The 14,484-nt window shown below is 41.5% G+C and overlaps 1 protein-coding gene across 1 annotated transcript in view; it reads right to left on the bottom strand.

Annotated features, from left to right (window-relative positions):
• Positions 1-14,484, bottom strand: part of ABCA4 (ATP binding cassette subfamily A member 4) — a 304,087-nt gene that overhangs the window by 232,979 nt on the left and 56,624 nt on the right. Inside the window, exons 7-11 of the mRNA XM_040359994.1 lie at positions 13,382-13,471; positions 11,200-11,440; positions 7,431-7,570; positions 4,471-4,587; positions 2,471-2,668 (exon numbers count right to left, since the gene is read on the bottom strand). Coding sequence (XP_040215928.1) covers positions 2,471-2,668; positions 4,471-4,587; positions 7,431-7,570; positions 11,200-11,440; positions 13,382-13,471 — 786 coding nt within the window. The remainder of the gene's footprint in view (positions 1-2,470; positions 2,669-4,470; positions 4,588-7,430; positions 7,571-11,199; positions 11,441-13,381; positions 13,472-14,484) is intronic.

Raw genomic sequence — 14,484 nt, 5'->3', positions numbered from 1 at the left:
TACTCGTGAAAATGCACCGATACTTAAAACAGATTCCTTCTGACTGTTGTCAGCGGGATTAGAGGAGGAGGATGTAGGATGACAGCATGGTCATCAAAGTTGTGGGGCCAACAGTGCTGAGTGTTGGGAGTGGTGTTTCTTTATCATTTGGTCTCATCCAGATGGTATCATTACACAGCAAACGAATAGATGACGGAGATCCCCCCACGCCTGCTCCTCCTCATCTTGATTTCCCTAAATGCCGAAAATAGGTATTGGTAATTACTTAAAACAAAGTATCAGTACTTATACTCGTTGCTAAAAAAAGCGGTATCGGTGCATCCCTAATTTATATGTCCATCACAGACAGTGGAATTAGAAATTGTGGCTTGGGAGGCAAATACAATTAACTGACCCCTTCATAGTAGGCACAGTCACTTCTGAGCTAAAAAAAAAGTGCATCAAATGATGGACAAAGTGAAAGGTAGGTGTTTTCTTAGAGAATATAGTATATAGACAGACTTTTTCACTGAATATGTGCTAAAAAAAAGGGGGGGGATTATAAGGGATAAATTGTAAATAAGTAGGTAATTTATGAACAGAGCAAGATGACTACTGCTCTGTAAAAATGCAATTGTCCTATTAAATAATCCTTAGCACTCAGCTTACTTTAACAAATGTGCTTAAGACATTTCATTGGTTTCATTCATCCAGCATTGACTTCCTTTGCAGCTCTTCACATCTGGTTTCATGAAATCTTCAAGAAGTCAGTTCTGCAAAATGTCCCCAAATTTTTTTTCTGGTCCAGGAGGCAAATACCCCCCCTGCCCAATAGCCCTGATCACAGATGTTCCCAAGTGACTGTTCATCATCATGGGAAGTCTATAGAAGCTGGGGCACTTATGGAGAACTTGTTTAGAACTTCTGATTATTATCTACTCTCATATCAAATGGGTGGATGTAAAATCGCACAATGACAGAGAACCCATGTATGCAATAACCTTAAAACTTCTTTCATCTTCTCCACATAATCCAGATGTTTGGCAGAGGTGCAGAAAGACTGCATCATTCACATTTGATCACGCATTGCATGGCATGGCCTTGTCTGTTTAAGTTTAGGTCACCCAAAATCAGACCAGACATGTTAGGAATAGGCAAAGATGATAGCAATAGTTTTTTTTAAAGGTAAATTGCAGGTTCACTAGGTGTCTGCTTAAGCCAACCTGCACAGTGCATTCTGTGCCCTGACTGGACAAAGCTTTGCCCAATCAGGGCGCAGTAAAAGCCGGTTGTTAAGGATCTGGGCCGGGAAGCAGGTCATGGCATCCTTAACAACTGATAAGTCATTAGCTGTCAATAGGCTTCCCCCGCTGGCAGCTGAATAAAAACAATAAAAAAATAATTACCAGTAAAAAAAAGTCCCACCCCCCTAGTTTATACCAGACCTTTATCGGAGCATGCAGCCTGGCCGGTCAGGAACTGAGGGACAAGCGAGCGCTCCCCTTGAACCATACCAGGTCACATGCCCTCAACATAAAGGTCTCTGCCCCCCCCACCCAAAAGCACCTTGTCCCCCTTTAATGAGGATGCCCCCAGATCCCGGCCCCCCATGTGAATGAGTATGGGGTGCATAGTACTCCTACCCATTCACCAAAAAAGTGTAAAAAAAAAAACAGAGACAGTTTTTGGCAATTTCTTTATTAAAAAATAAAAAAACAGTGTCCCCCCTAAACTGTAAATCCATCGCCAATCAGCCCGCCCCCCCCGCACCCGAAAAAAAAAAGCCAAGAAATGCTCCTGCCATCCATGAAGGCTGACCCCATATTCATTTACATAGGGGGTGCTGGGACCTTGTTAAAGGGGGCTTCTGGATTCCGATAACTCTTCCACCCGCATACCCCCACAACCACCAACCAGGGTTGTGGGGAAGAGACCCTTTTCCCCATCAACATCCCCATCAGCTGGCAAATGCAACCGTGAGTCTATTTAAATGTGATTTGACTTTGTTTTTTTTTTTCTTTATAAATTTCATTTTTGCTGCAGCATGTTCTATACATGCTACTGATCCGTCGCTTTACAGGCAGACTAAGGGGACACCCCTGGCACTATAATTAAAGGAATTTTTCGTTTTTATTGCTGCACTTTATGCTCCTGAAAAAACAATTGTTTTAAAAAAAATTTTTTGCATTGATACATGTCTTCCAGGGCAGTACCCGGACCCCCTTTTATGGCCAATTACTTGCATATAAACCTTAAAAATCGGCACTTTTGATTTTTCCTGTTCAGCTCCTATAGGCTTCAATGGGGTTAGCTGTTCGGGTTAGAACTTTTACCGTTTGTGCATTCTGCTACGAACCAAACAGGGGGGTGTTCAGCCCATCTCTAGAGTAATGTAATAGCACAAACTGTAATAGACAAATTATACAAATATAGTAACAAAGTATCTAACACAATACATATTCATTATTATACAGCGTATAAAACTTCTTACCTCCATATATTTGTTAAAAAGACGCAAAACCTGATCAGTTAAATTAAAAACATTTCTCCAGTCAAAGTTTGGCTGTCCCTCTGGTCTTGAGTCATGGTTCCCATTGTACAAAAAATTTATGACATCATCAGCATTTATTCCATCATCCCCAAGCTGTCTGTTGAGGAAATCTCTCACTGTTGGGTTTTTAATGGTATCCTAAATAAAATAAAAAAGTAAAAATTAATATTCAACTTTAGTTTCTCTTATTAAATGACATCATAGCTAAAATGTGACTTTATCTGTCACAACAAAATATATTTTAACGTAAACGCAACAGTAACTCAAAATATGTGCTTGTTGTTCTTTCCCTTTAAATGGAACATACAGTATAGCAAATATACATAAAACCATGGTATCATTCAAAGTCTGCAGTGGAGCAGGTGTATTTTATAGATCATTTGTGATCCTCAGCAGTGCATCCAGGCTCACTGAGCATGGAACTTAAAGTCAGACAACAAGCTTTACTTCCAGGTCAATGAACCTTGAACCTGATGTGACTGGATGACTGACTCTGTTTTAACTACCATCACTTGCAATGTGACTGCCTGTACAACTTATCATATATACGAGGGATCCAGTGGCGGCTGGTGTGGTGGTATTTTTTTGGGAGGGTGGCAAACAATCCACCCAACGCCACTCCCCCAGTTGGTCGGTTGAGTCGAACGCAGCCCCGCACATACCCAAACTAGGTCACGGGCAGTGCTTCCTCCGGGCGGCAGCTCCTCCTGCTGGTGCTTCAAACGGAAGGTGGAGGTGCGCAAGGTCTCTAACATCCACCAGCTCCATGATGTCGTCATGGAGGAGTGCAAGAGGACTCCAGTGACAACCTGTGAAGCTCTGGTTAACTCCATGCCCAAGAGGGTTAAGGCAGTGCTGGAAAATAATGGTGGCCACACAAAATATTGACGCTTTGGGCCCAATTTGAAAATTTTCACTTAGGGGTGTAGTCTCTTTTGTTGCCAGCAGTTTAAACATTATGGCCCAGATTCTCGTATCTGAGCGTAAAACTGCGGCGGCGTAACGTATGTCATTTACGTTACGCCGCCGCAAGTTTTACAGGCAAGTGCTTTATTCTCAAAGAACTTGCCTGTAAAGTTGCGGCGGCGTAGCGTAAATCCCCTGGCGCAAGCCCGCCTAATTCAAATGAGCCAGGTAGGGGGCGTGGATCATTTAAATTAGGCGCGTTCTCGCGCTGAACATACTGCGCATGCACCGCCCCTAAAATTTCCCGACGTGCATTGTGCTAAATGACGTCGCAAGGACGTCATTGGTTTCGATGTGAACGTAAATGGCGTCCAGCCCCATTCACAGATGACTTACGCAAAACGACGTAAATTTTTTAATTTCGACGCGGGAACGACGGCCATACATAACATTGGTTGCCCCTCATATAGCAGGGGCAACTTTACGAGTCGCAAATCTAGCGTAAACGTCGTAACTTCACTGCGTCGACCGCGCGTACGTTCGGGAATTCGCGTATTTTGCTAATTTGCATACACGACAGGGAAAACGATGGAGGCGACACCTAGCGGCGGAAAAAAAAATTGCATTTAGGATCCGACAGCGTAAGAGCCTTACGCCTGTCGGATTTAATGGATATCTATGCGTAACTAATTCTAAGAATCAGTCGCATAGATACGACGGCCCAGATTAGGACTTACGACGGCGTACATTGCGTTGCGCCGTCATAAGCCCTTTCAGAATCTGGGCCAATATATATACATATATATTTCTTAATCAAGTCCATTGAATCTAAATAAAAGTAGGATAAAAGCTGAAAGGAGCCAATAACTATAAAGAACCATACAGGGAAGAAAGTAAAGACATAAAGATCATTTTGTATCGATGGCCGCCTACATAAAGTAGTTTGAGTATAAATCTCATAAATAACTTGTAGTAGCGCAGCTAACATTAAAACTTCATTGTAAATTGTTGGTTGAGATTGTAAATGCACATACCCGAATGACATTCATATGGACACTGCTTTGAAAGAAGTTCCACAGTTGGGGTCCCAATTCTTCCCAGGCTTTTCCCATTTGTCTCAGCCGCTCTAACTGCTCAAAAGTTGAGTTTGCCTGTAAAAGATATGGAAAAATGGATAGATGGATACATAGATAGATATACATATTTAAATCATTCAAAATGTATGCACATAAGCCCAAAATTTTCCAGTGTGCAAAAGCCGATTGTCTGCTAAAGCAGAACTCCAGGTTTCAGTGAACTGTAATTAATTTATTTGGACCAAGCTGGAACTATTTACTTCACTAACAATTACGGCACCTGTGAGTATAATCTGTATGAAGCCTCAGCTACGTACAATATATAGCGATGTATTATGGCAGTTTTTGACGCATTTTCAGTGCGTTATTGATGCGTTCCAGTGCATTACCCCCCTCCCATTTTTTTCACCTTAAAGTGATTTAAAGTCTTGTTTTAAAAAAAATAATAATAACAAATGTTATACTTACCTGCTCTGTACAGTTGGTTTTGCAAAGAGTGGCCCGTATCCTCCTCTTCTCGGGTCCCTCTTCTGTGCTCCTGACCCCTCCCTCCTGTTAAGTGCCCCCACAGCAAGCAGCCGTGACCCCTCTTCTGCTCTGATTGGCTACCTGACTTTGATTGACAGCAGTGGGAGCCAATAGCACCGCGCTGCTGTCTCAAATGATGAGGAGGGGAGTTCCAGGCAGCTGAAACACCCCTGCAACATCGCTGGATAAAGATGGGCTCAGGTAAGTATTAGGGGGGCTGGGCTGCTGCACACAGAAGTTTTTTTATCTTAATGCATTAAATGTATAAAAAAAAACAAATTTCTCTCTCGGTTTAGGCCAATATGTGTTCTTCTACATATTTTTGGTTAAAAAAAATCGCAATAAGCGTATATTGATTGGTTTGCGCAAAGGTTATAGCGTCTACAAAATAGGGGATAGATTTATGGCATTTTTTTTTTTTTTATCATGACTGCGACATAATGGCGGACACATTGGACACTTTTTACACTATTTTGGGACCATTGTCATTTATACAGCAATCAGTGCTATAAAAATGCACAGATTACTGTGTAAATGACACTGGCAGGGAAGGGGTTAAACACTAGGGGGCGATCAAGGGGTTAAGTGTGTCCTAGAGAGTGATTCTAACTGTGGGGGGGTGGTCTCACTACAACATGACAAAGATCACTGCTCCCGATGACAGTTGCCAGGCAGAATAGGAAAATGCCATGTTTACATAGGCATCTCCCTGTTTTGCAGCTACGTGTCACGATCGCGGGCCCCCAGCGGACATTGAGTCCACGGGACCCGCGGGCACGGAGTACGCGGCGGGCGCGCGCCCACGAATCGGCGATTTAAAGGGGATGTACCCTGTACGCCTATTTGCCGAGCCGTGCCATTGTGCTGACGGACATCGACGTGCGATGGTCGGCAAGCGGTTAATGAGACCAAGACCGCGGTCAGTGTGCAAAGTGCAGTGCCACAATGCACATTCACTATAAATAACAACATTCTGCACTTCATTATTGCCTTTCAATTCTTATATGTACTTTGTACACATTGTATACGTGTTCCAGTCAGTGACTCAAGTTGGAGAAAGAGAGATTGTCATTGACTGCCACTTCTTTCAGTATAGGTCTTCTTTGATATATAAAACGAAAAGAACTTACAGAGACTCTAATGCCGCGTACACACCATCACTTTATGCGATGAAAAAAAAACGACGTTTTAAATCATGAAATAAAACAACGTTTTTGAAACTTCATTTTCAAAAACGACTTTGCCTACACACCATCGTTTTTTCAAAATGCTCTAGCAAAGCGCGGTTACGTTCAGCACTCTTTTCCATTGAAGCTAGCTTCATAACTTGCTTCTGAGCATGCGCGGGTTTAAAAACTTTGTTTTGCCCACACACTATCATTTCAATTGACACAAAAAACAAAGTTTTGAAAAACAACACAAAAAATTGAAGCATGCTTCAATTTTTTTTGTCGTTTTTCACAAGACATAAAACGACGTTTTCCCCCACACACGGTCATTTTAATTGATGTTTTTCAAAACGTCGGTTTTTTTCATCACATAAAGTGATGGTGTGTAAGCGGCTTTACAATTAACAGGTAAAACTGCAGGTCTGTGGTTAATTGTTATAGCAAGCCTTGGGTCCCTAACAGCAGTTATTGCCTCTTGTGCTTATGGTACGTACAGGGCCGATCCGCCCTATAGGCTCACTATGCAAGGCGCTTAGGGCCCCGCAAAGCTGCGAAGGGCCCCCCAAATTACTAGAGGCCCCACCTGGTGAGAAGTAATTTTCGCCCCCTCACCCTGCTTCTCAACTCGCTGGCTGCATGGGAGAAGAGGTAAGAAGTCAGCAACCCCCGCTTTTCAATTTGATGTAAGATGTCATTTCTGACAGCAGAACACCCCCTCCCCCCGCTTCTCAACTTTCTTTAATGTGACATGTCACTGTCGTCAGCGCCCACCGCTTCTCATTTTTAATGTGCCATGTCATTTTGCTTAGAGCCCCAGGGAGGTCAGGATCGGCACTGGGTACGTAGGTCAATAAACATTAAAAAAACATCTGAATTCACACACCATAAACATGATGGAAAGACCTAAAGCTATAGGCAGCAAAGACTACAATAAAGTTCTATGCACACAACCAATAGGGGGCACTGTGTGCATGGGACCCATGTATAAAACCTAGCATTCAAAATCATACACAGTAACCCAGACAGATGTAAATATATAACCTGACACAAAAGCGTTATACTCTGCATTGTTATTACTGACTAAAACATAAAGAAATCATTCAAAGAAAACATTCTATGGCTAGTCACGGCTGACTAGATACATTGAGAGATTAGCCTATAGGATACGAAGGGATGGTGCAGTTTGAACTATGTTATATCAACAACACAAAGATGCCTTACGTGCTTCAGGATTTCACGAATAGCCGGAGCATCTGGGGTGTAAAGGATTTTTCCCATCAGCAAAGGTTTCACTGCACTCCAAGCTATTTTAGTTACAGGGTTAGACTCCATAGTCTGCATCATTGCATTGCAAAACGGAGCTGGTAATTCAAAAACATGTATGAGGAGACATAAACATGAAGTACGTAAATATTCAGGCAACTTCTAGAAAACCTAGAAATGTTGACAAGTCTGGGTTCTATAATGACGGTTTAAAAAAAAAAAAGCAATAAAATAATAAAGTACGAACAATACCTGTATCATTACACATTTTAGGCCCGGTTCTTACTGATGCGAGTTCATAACGAATGTGATGCGTCAAAAACATTCTAAATTCGCATGTCATCCATAAAGTCATTGTTTTCAATGACAGTCGTTCACATACATGCGTTGCGATTCCTCTACGAATGCGATTAAAAAAAGGGTCTTGTGCGAGTTTACAGCGTTGCGAAATTAGTCTCCATAGACATCAATGTAAATCGTTCTGGAATTGCATTGATGGTTCACATATGTGCAAATTCCACCACACTACTCTCCACAAAAACCAGGAAGTACACAGGAAGTAAACACCTCTTTTTTTTTTTTTACATTATGATTCCATTGGCTAGAACATTAATCGTGGTAAAATCCCAGTAAATTCGCACCTCACACGGGACAACAAACTGAACAAATTCACAGCGCAGCAGTGTGAACCGAGCCTTAGGCTGTGGAGGGGATGATGAGAGATTGCTTGTAAATCACCATCAGAATTTTACCTGCTCTAAAATATTAAATATTAAATAAATGATCCACCCTCTTACGTAAGCATTTTTTAAAGTATTTTTAAAGTTTGAAATATTGTAGCTTACACCCCCCCCCAGGAGCAGCTGGTATGTTGCCCGCGTCTTGTACACTTTTGCTCCGAAGCCAGGCACAAGTTAGATTCACACAGCTAGGTACACACACACTTCCGATCGTTATCTTCAATGATCAGTCTAGGCCGGGGTTATGTTTTTTGTTGTTTTATTTTTGGAGAACTTGCATTGGAAAGGGGATTTAGTGGGATACTCCAAGAAATAGAACTATTCACAATTGAGGATATATAACTAATCTCTCAGTTAAGCTCTGGTGAAGTCCTGATAGCAGACTTTGCCTTAGCAATAGCACACAGTAGTTTCAGAAGTGAGCAACGTCCCTCAGTAGTAGCAGGGCAGAGTTCTTCAGGTACCAGCCAATTTGGCAGTCCAAAAGTAGAAGAGCTGAGCAAAATCCTATGCAGTAGCAACAGCCCAAGCTCTTCAGAACACTAGCCAGTGTTCCCTTTGTTCAGACACTCCGCTGACTATGTAGTGTTGAAAGAACAGCAGCAAAGTTGCTTTTATAAACTGACTATATATACTGTATGCATTATACCTTTGTATCCAGCAGGTGGCACTGCAGTGTTATAATGTGTATTCTATGGAAATGTACTGGGAGGAAGTGTTTGCCTTTCCTCATTGTGTTCTTGTATACTTATTCCTGTTCCATGAAAAATATATCATCCATAAAAGCAAAGCTATGCGCTTCCAGCACACTATTTCAATACTCTGCACAACATGTAGTACACGAGAAGGAGTGGAAAGAAAAGTCAATTGATTATTTGGGTAGTCTCACAAAATGGCCAGGGACAGCTTTCAAGCGACACTCTATACCAGTGAAACCAGACCAGATCTTGAATAGAGAGCCCCTTTCAGACAGCTTTTTGCAGAACCTCTCACTAACTTTAAGCCCTCAGAACTCCCACCTGAGGCCACACAGCAGCACAATTTCTCTCAATCCAGGCTCTCAGGTCACCCACCTGAGGCCACATGGCAGAAAATGCTGGAAGAGCCAGCACCCCTCCCCCAGCTGGTGCAATTCTTTGCTAGGAATGACCACGAGAATGAACACCACCAGAGCACACTAAGCAGACTACACTAACCGATCACCAATCTCTAAGCAGACAGCAATAACATTTACCTATGTAGCCAGGAGCTGGCTAAATTGCAGTGACAGGGGACACACTGCAGCATCTGCCAGAGGGAGAACGTTATCCCCTATTGTACAACACAGACTCTGTTTACCACATTCTGAATGCAGCACAAGTGAGGACTTGCAAAAGAAGAGCAAAGGATCTTGGGACATGTAGTCCGGAAAGCCACATTTACATTAGACCCAGACTGTTGTGGACTACAAGTTCCAGACAGCTTGAGGGAGAAGACAGAATGCTGAGGGTATAAATAGCCTGAGGAAGGGAGGAGTCAGCTTCTTGGGACCACGGCCATCATCTGGAAGCAGTCACCCGGACGGCCAGGGAGAGCGAGCCAGTACTGCGGCAAGGTAGGTAGCAAGGGAGAGCTTCCGGTGGGGGAGTTTGAACACATCCATTGTTCAGCAGTGTCCAGCCAGCCCAGTGACAGTCAGAAGGTCATCATTGTCAGATGAGCTGTGGCATCAAGGAGAGTGTGGCCAAGCATTGTTCCCTGATCACAACATCAGCAGGATCTTCACATCAACCTTTGAGCCTGGTATTGTCCAGACAGGTGAACGGGCAATTGCCCACCCTCTTTGCACCTAAGGACACTGCATGCAGGCACCTTTACTTTGCCTTCCTCATTAGAGCTCTATATAGAGACATCTACAACAACTATTATACTGCCTGAATGTCATTACTTTGGGCCCCTTCACTTAGGCTAGCTGAAGATTCAAGACACCTGCATCAAAAGGACTCTTTTGTCTCCCCTCCCCACAGAGAGAGGAACACTGGGCATTTGGCCAGCCCCTATTACCAAGGAACCTTTTCTTAAGGACCAGGTGATATACTTGTGAACAACTTATCAAACAGTGTTAAGTGTTTGTGTTTAACGGGTTGTGATGGCAGGAGGCAAAAAGGAAGTAGTCTACAATAAAACTGGTCATTCTCCTAGCATTTTCTGACCCGCAGCTGTAGGCCTTGATCAGATTACCATTTTGCTATTTTATTCTTGAGGACTATACCCATAAGCTTCTTATACATTTGTGTTAAGAGTTTAATCATAGCCTCATATTTGTTTAAAACACTTTTTGTTGATACTGTTAACCATCAAGCTTTAAGTAAACCTCATCTGTTTACTGTGTCCCGGTTTGGTGTCTGTGTATCATATTTACTATTTCAGAAATCTCTGAACCCAGGGTGTCAGGAGACTTACAAGGTCAGTGCAACCATTGGGGTACGGTATCTTTAAGGACTACACCTAGTTGTCTCTCTGTTAAGCAGAGAAACAAAAAACTATTCTACATTAATCCTAGCACCTACCTACAAGGGTGCTTCACCTGATTCCCTCATCCACACATTCGAGGGAATCACTCCTTATACGCTATTGTATTTTGACAGCGCAGAGCCTTTACCACTGTCAAAATACACGGATTGGTTGCTCTCGGCTATAGAACAAGCAGCATTTATTCTACAGGCTAATTCTACAGAAGTCAATCGGATGCCCATACATGGATCGAAATTCGTCAGGTTCCTGCTGAGTCGGCCAAATTTCGATCCATGTATAGCTGGCTTAAAGTGGAACTTTAATAAGTAAATTAAGTCCTGCTAGATCACTTCAGGCTGGTCCCTTTTGCAGGTATAGCAATGCAAAACATTAAGGATCCTAATGGATTAGCACTGGATTATGCCTATTCCCTGTGTGGGCATCCCTGTTAAGACCATCACATCAGTTACAATGTCATTTACAATACCACTTACTTGTTGTCTTGTCATATAAATAATATGTTTCCTTCTTAGTTGAATTCACACCAAGAAAAGCTTTGTAGTTATTGTCCTCATACCAGTTGAAGGAGAACACTCTTGAACCACCCCCCTCTGGATAACCACAAAACAGGTCTGACAAAGAACTCATAAGTTGAGTAAAGGTTGATGGTCCTCCCTCTTGAATAATAGGCTGTAGAACCCATAGCAGATCCTGGATACTTTGCTTTTGTGATAGCTACATCAAGTAAAAACAAATTATTAGCAGGCCTTGCAAATCAAACATATGATTTAATAAAGCAACAACAATGTTATCAGTATAACATTTTGCATCTACAGTTTGTGAATTGCTCCACAAAGGACTTCAAGTGATGGGGCCCAGTAGGCTAAAGCGGTACGGTCTATGGTTGAGTGTCCAGTCAGTATTAGGGTTGAGAGAAACTGAAAAGTTAAATCTCCTTTAAAATTTGCAAAAATCTAAAGATTTTTGTGAAATTTCATCTCTATGGTAAAATGCTTTGGAGTTTAATAGGTAAGGCAAATTAAGATGGCTTTAAGGGTGGAATTTTCTAAATAGCTCTTTTTAATTATGCTTATGCAAAAACACATCCTCAGTATCATTATTTTACCTTTTTTTGTTTCAAATAATTAAAATGCTAAAAACAAAAAAAGTAAAACATGAACTAAAATCAACTATACACAAGAAAAAAACAATGAAATAAAAAAGAAAAAGCACAAGAATAATAAATACCAAATAAACTAAAACACCCTAAACAAACATCAAATTTGGCCTAAGAAGCTCAATGAGCAAAATTGAGAGTTTATCCTTGGTTCACACTGACTGCGGGATTGAAATAGTGCGAGTTCAGCTGAACTCACACAATTTCATTCCTGCATGTCAGTCCCGACTTCAAGGGCGATTTCAGAGACATCTGTGCACAATGGAAATCACACCCCGAAATCGCCAAAAATAGTACAGAAACTACTTTTGTGAATCAGTGCGGTGTCGCAAATGCGGCATAGTGCTGATTCTGACGCTGCCATTGCCGCCGATTTGGCATGCGATTTGACATGTCAAATTGCATGCCAAATCCCATCAATGTGAACCAGGGCAGACACTTCAGCAAATAGAATAAATAGAATCACTCCATATATCTCTAGGCCTGGATTCAAATATGCTGCTGCCGCGGATTACAGCATGGGATCCGATGCATCCCTGTTCACCGGTTCAGGTCTGAATTTTTGCCTGAATTCGCAACTGAATTGAAACCAAAGACGCACACAGGACCCTTTTTAAATGCGAACCTATTAGGTCAAAGATAAAAACAAAAACATGTTTTTAGTAGCGTGAGGAAAGATTCAAATTTCTGACAATGTTTTCATTACTCTAAGAGCTTTCTTCACATGTGACCCCCATTTTTTGTATTGACATTAGAGGGACAATAAGTGAGGAAATAAAAATCTTTCCTACTGGATCAAAGAAGTAAAAACCTGAGAGTAATTGTAAATCTTCCTCACTCTATCCAAAGTAAAAGGAAAATGACTGTTGTCGCATTGACTTGAATTGGATGCTGCGTTTGCAATACGGGTAAATCATATTTATGTCTATGGAACTTTATGAGAAGGCAGCCTGGAACCAGATTTTTACTGGCAGACACAGCGGGAAACCACGGCCATCAGAAAAAGCTAAGTACAGACATGCAGGAGGGGGACCCCAATTTATGTACTGAAGGGGATAGGGAGCAGGCTAGATTACTTTTTCTTGAAGCCTTTACAAGTATGTAAATGTAAGCCCTGACTGATCTCTGTAGATGCAGATAATGGGGAGCAGTTCGTCTTCAAAGTCACAAGAGATGCAGTGAAGTTGTCTGGCTTTAACATTCTGCTTTCCCTCACATCCTGTGCCCATGCTATGTGTCTACATTAGAAATTAGATAGCTAGAAGGCTGTCAAGTCACTACTGGGATGGAAAGAGAAAGTAAAATATTTTTGCTGTTCTCTTTGAGGATGTATAGATCCCAATTGTCTGCAGCTACTAAAGTCAGTGAAGGTTTCTTTTAAAGCTCATATAGTACTCAGGAAGTTTTGTTTTCTGACTTTCCCTCTCCAATATATTAAGTTATTTACACACATCTTTTATGTTATTATACTGGATTAAAATAGCAGCTAATTGACTTACCTCTCTCAGTGATTCTGAAACATTTGAAGCAACTATCCCCCAAAATCTGAGATCTATTCCACGAGAACTGCTGTCTATAACAGTTGGCAGCTGTCGAAAAAGCGAGAAGGAAATAAAAATATTAAATGTAGATCTTTTGGCTACAGGGCAAGGTTACCATGTTGCTAACAAAAACATATTTCTATTTTCTAAAGATGTCTATAGATATCAACACAATAATAAAAGATAACAATCATTTGCACCTAACTACCTCATTGATTTGAGCTTTTTGGCACCCCTATTTTTATTCACTTTAGGTCTTCACTCTAGGTCCCTCAATGGGAGCAGGGTAATGCCGGCTTTTAGGAGGAGGCCACTTGCCGCACTGATACTACTAAATCTACAGTTCTCTACTTCATCGGGACCCTAGGCCCAGCACTACTTCAGACCAAAGCCCTTCAGATCAGTAGAAAATGTAGCAAACTGCAAATCTTTTAAGCAGTGCTCTATTTGGAATTGGTCATAACACATCCCACAATCCTAAACCCCATTCACATCTGTGTGATACGTTAATGTGGGTTGTGTTAAAGCAGTCCATTCATTTTGGAAACCAAAACCAATCACACCTGCTTTGTCCTCTGTGGTGCATTAACCCCTTCAATACAGGGCTTTTATACCCACCTCCATACTGGGCCTATTCTGACACTTCTCTAAAACATGTACAAATCATCATTATTTTGCTAGAAAATTACTCAGAACCCCCAAACATTATATATATTTTTTAGAAGACACCCTAGGGAATAAAATGGCGGTCATTGCAACTTTTTATCTTGCACGGTATTTGCGCAATAATTTTTCAAACGCCTTTTTTTGGGAAAAAAATTGTTTCATTAATTAAAAAATAACAAAACAGTAAAGTTAGCCCAATTTTTTTGTAAAATATAAAAGATGATGTTACGCCGAGAAAATAGATACCCAACATGTCACGCTTTAAAATTGCGCACACTCAAGAAATGGCGCCAAACTTCGTTACTTTAAAATCTCCATAGGCGACGCTTTGAAAAAATGTACAGGTTACCAGTTTAGAGTTAAAGAGGAGGTCTAGTGCTAGAATTGTTGCACGT

The sequence above is a fragment of the Rana temporaria genome, chromosome 7, assembly GCF_905171775.1.
Source record: "Rana temporaria chromosome 7, aRanTem1.1, whole genome shotgun sequence".
Lineage (NCBI taxonomy): Eukaryota > Metazoa > Chordata > Amphibia > Anura > Ranidae > Rana > Rana temporaria.
Note: the sequence above shows the minus strand (reverse complement) of the source record. Positions and strands in the feature narration are given on the sequence as shown.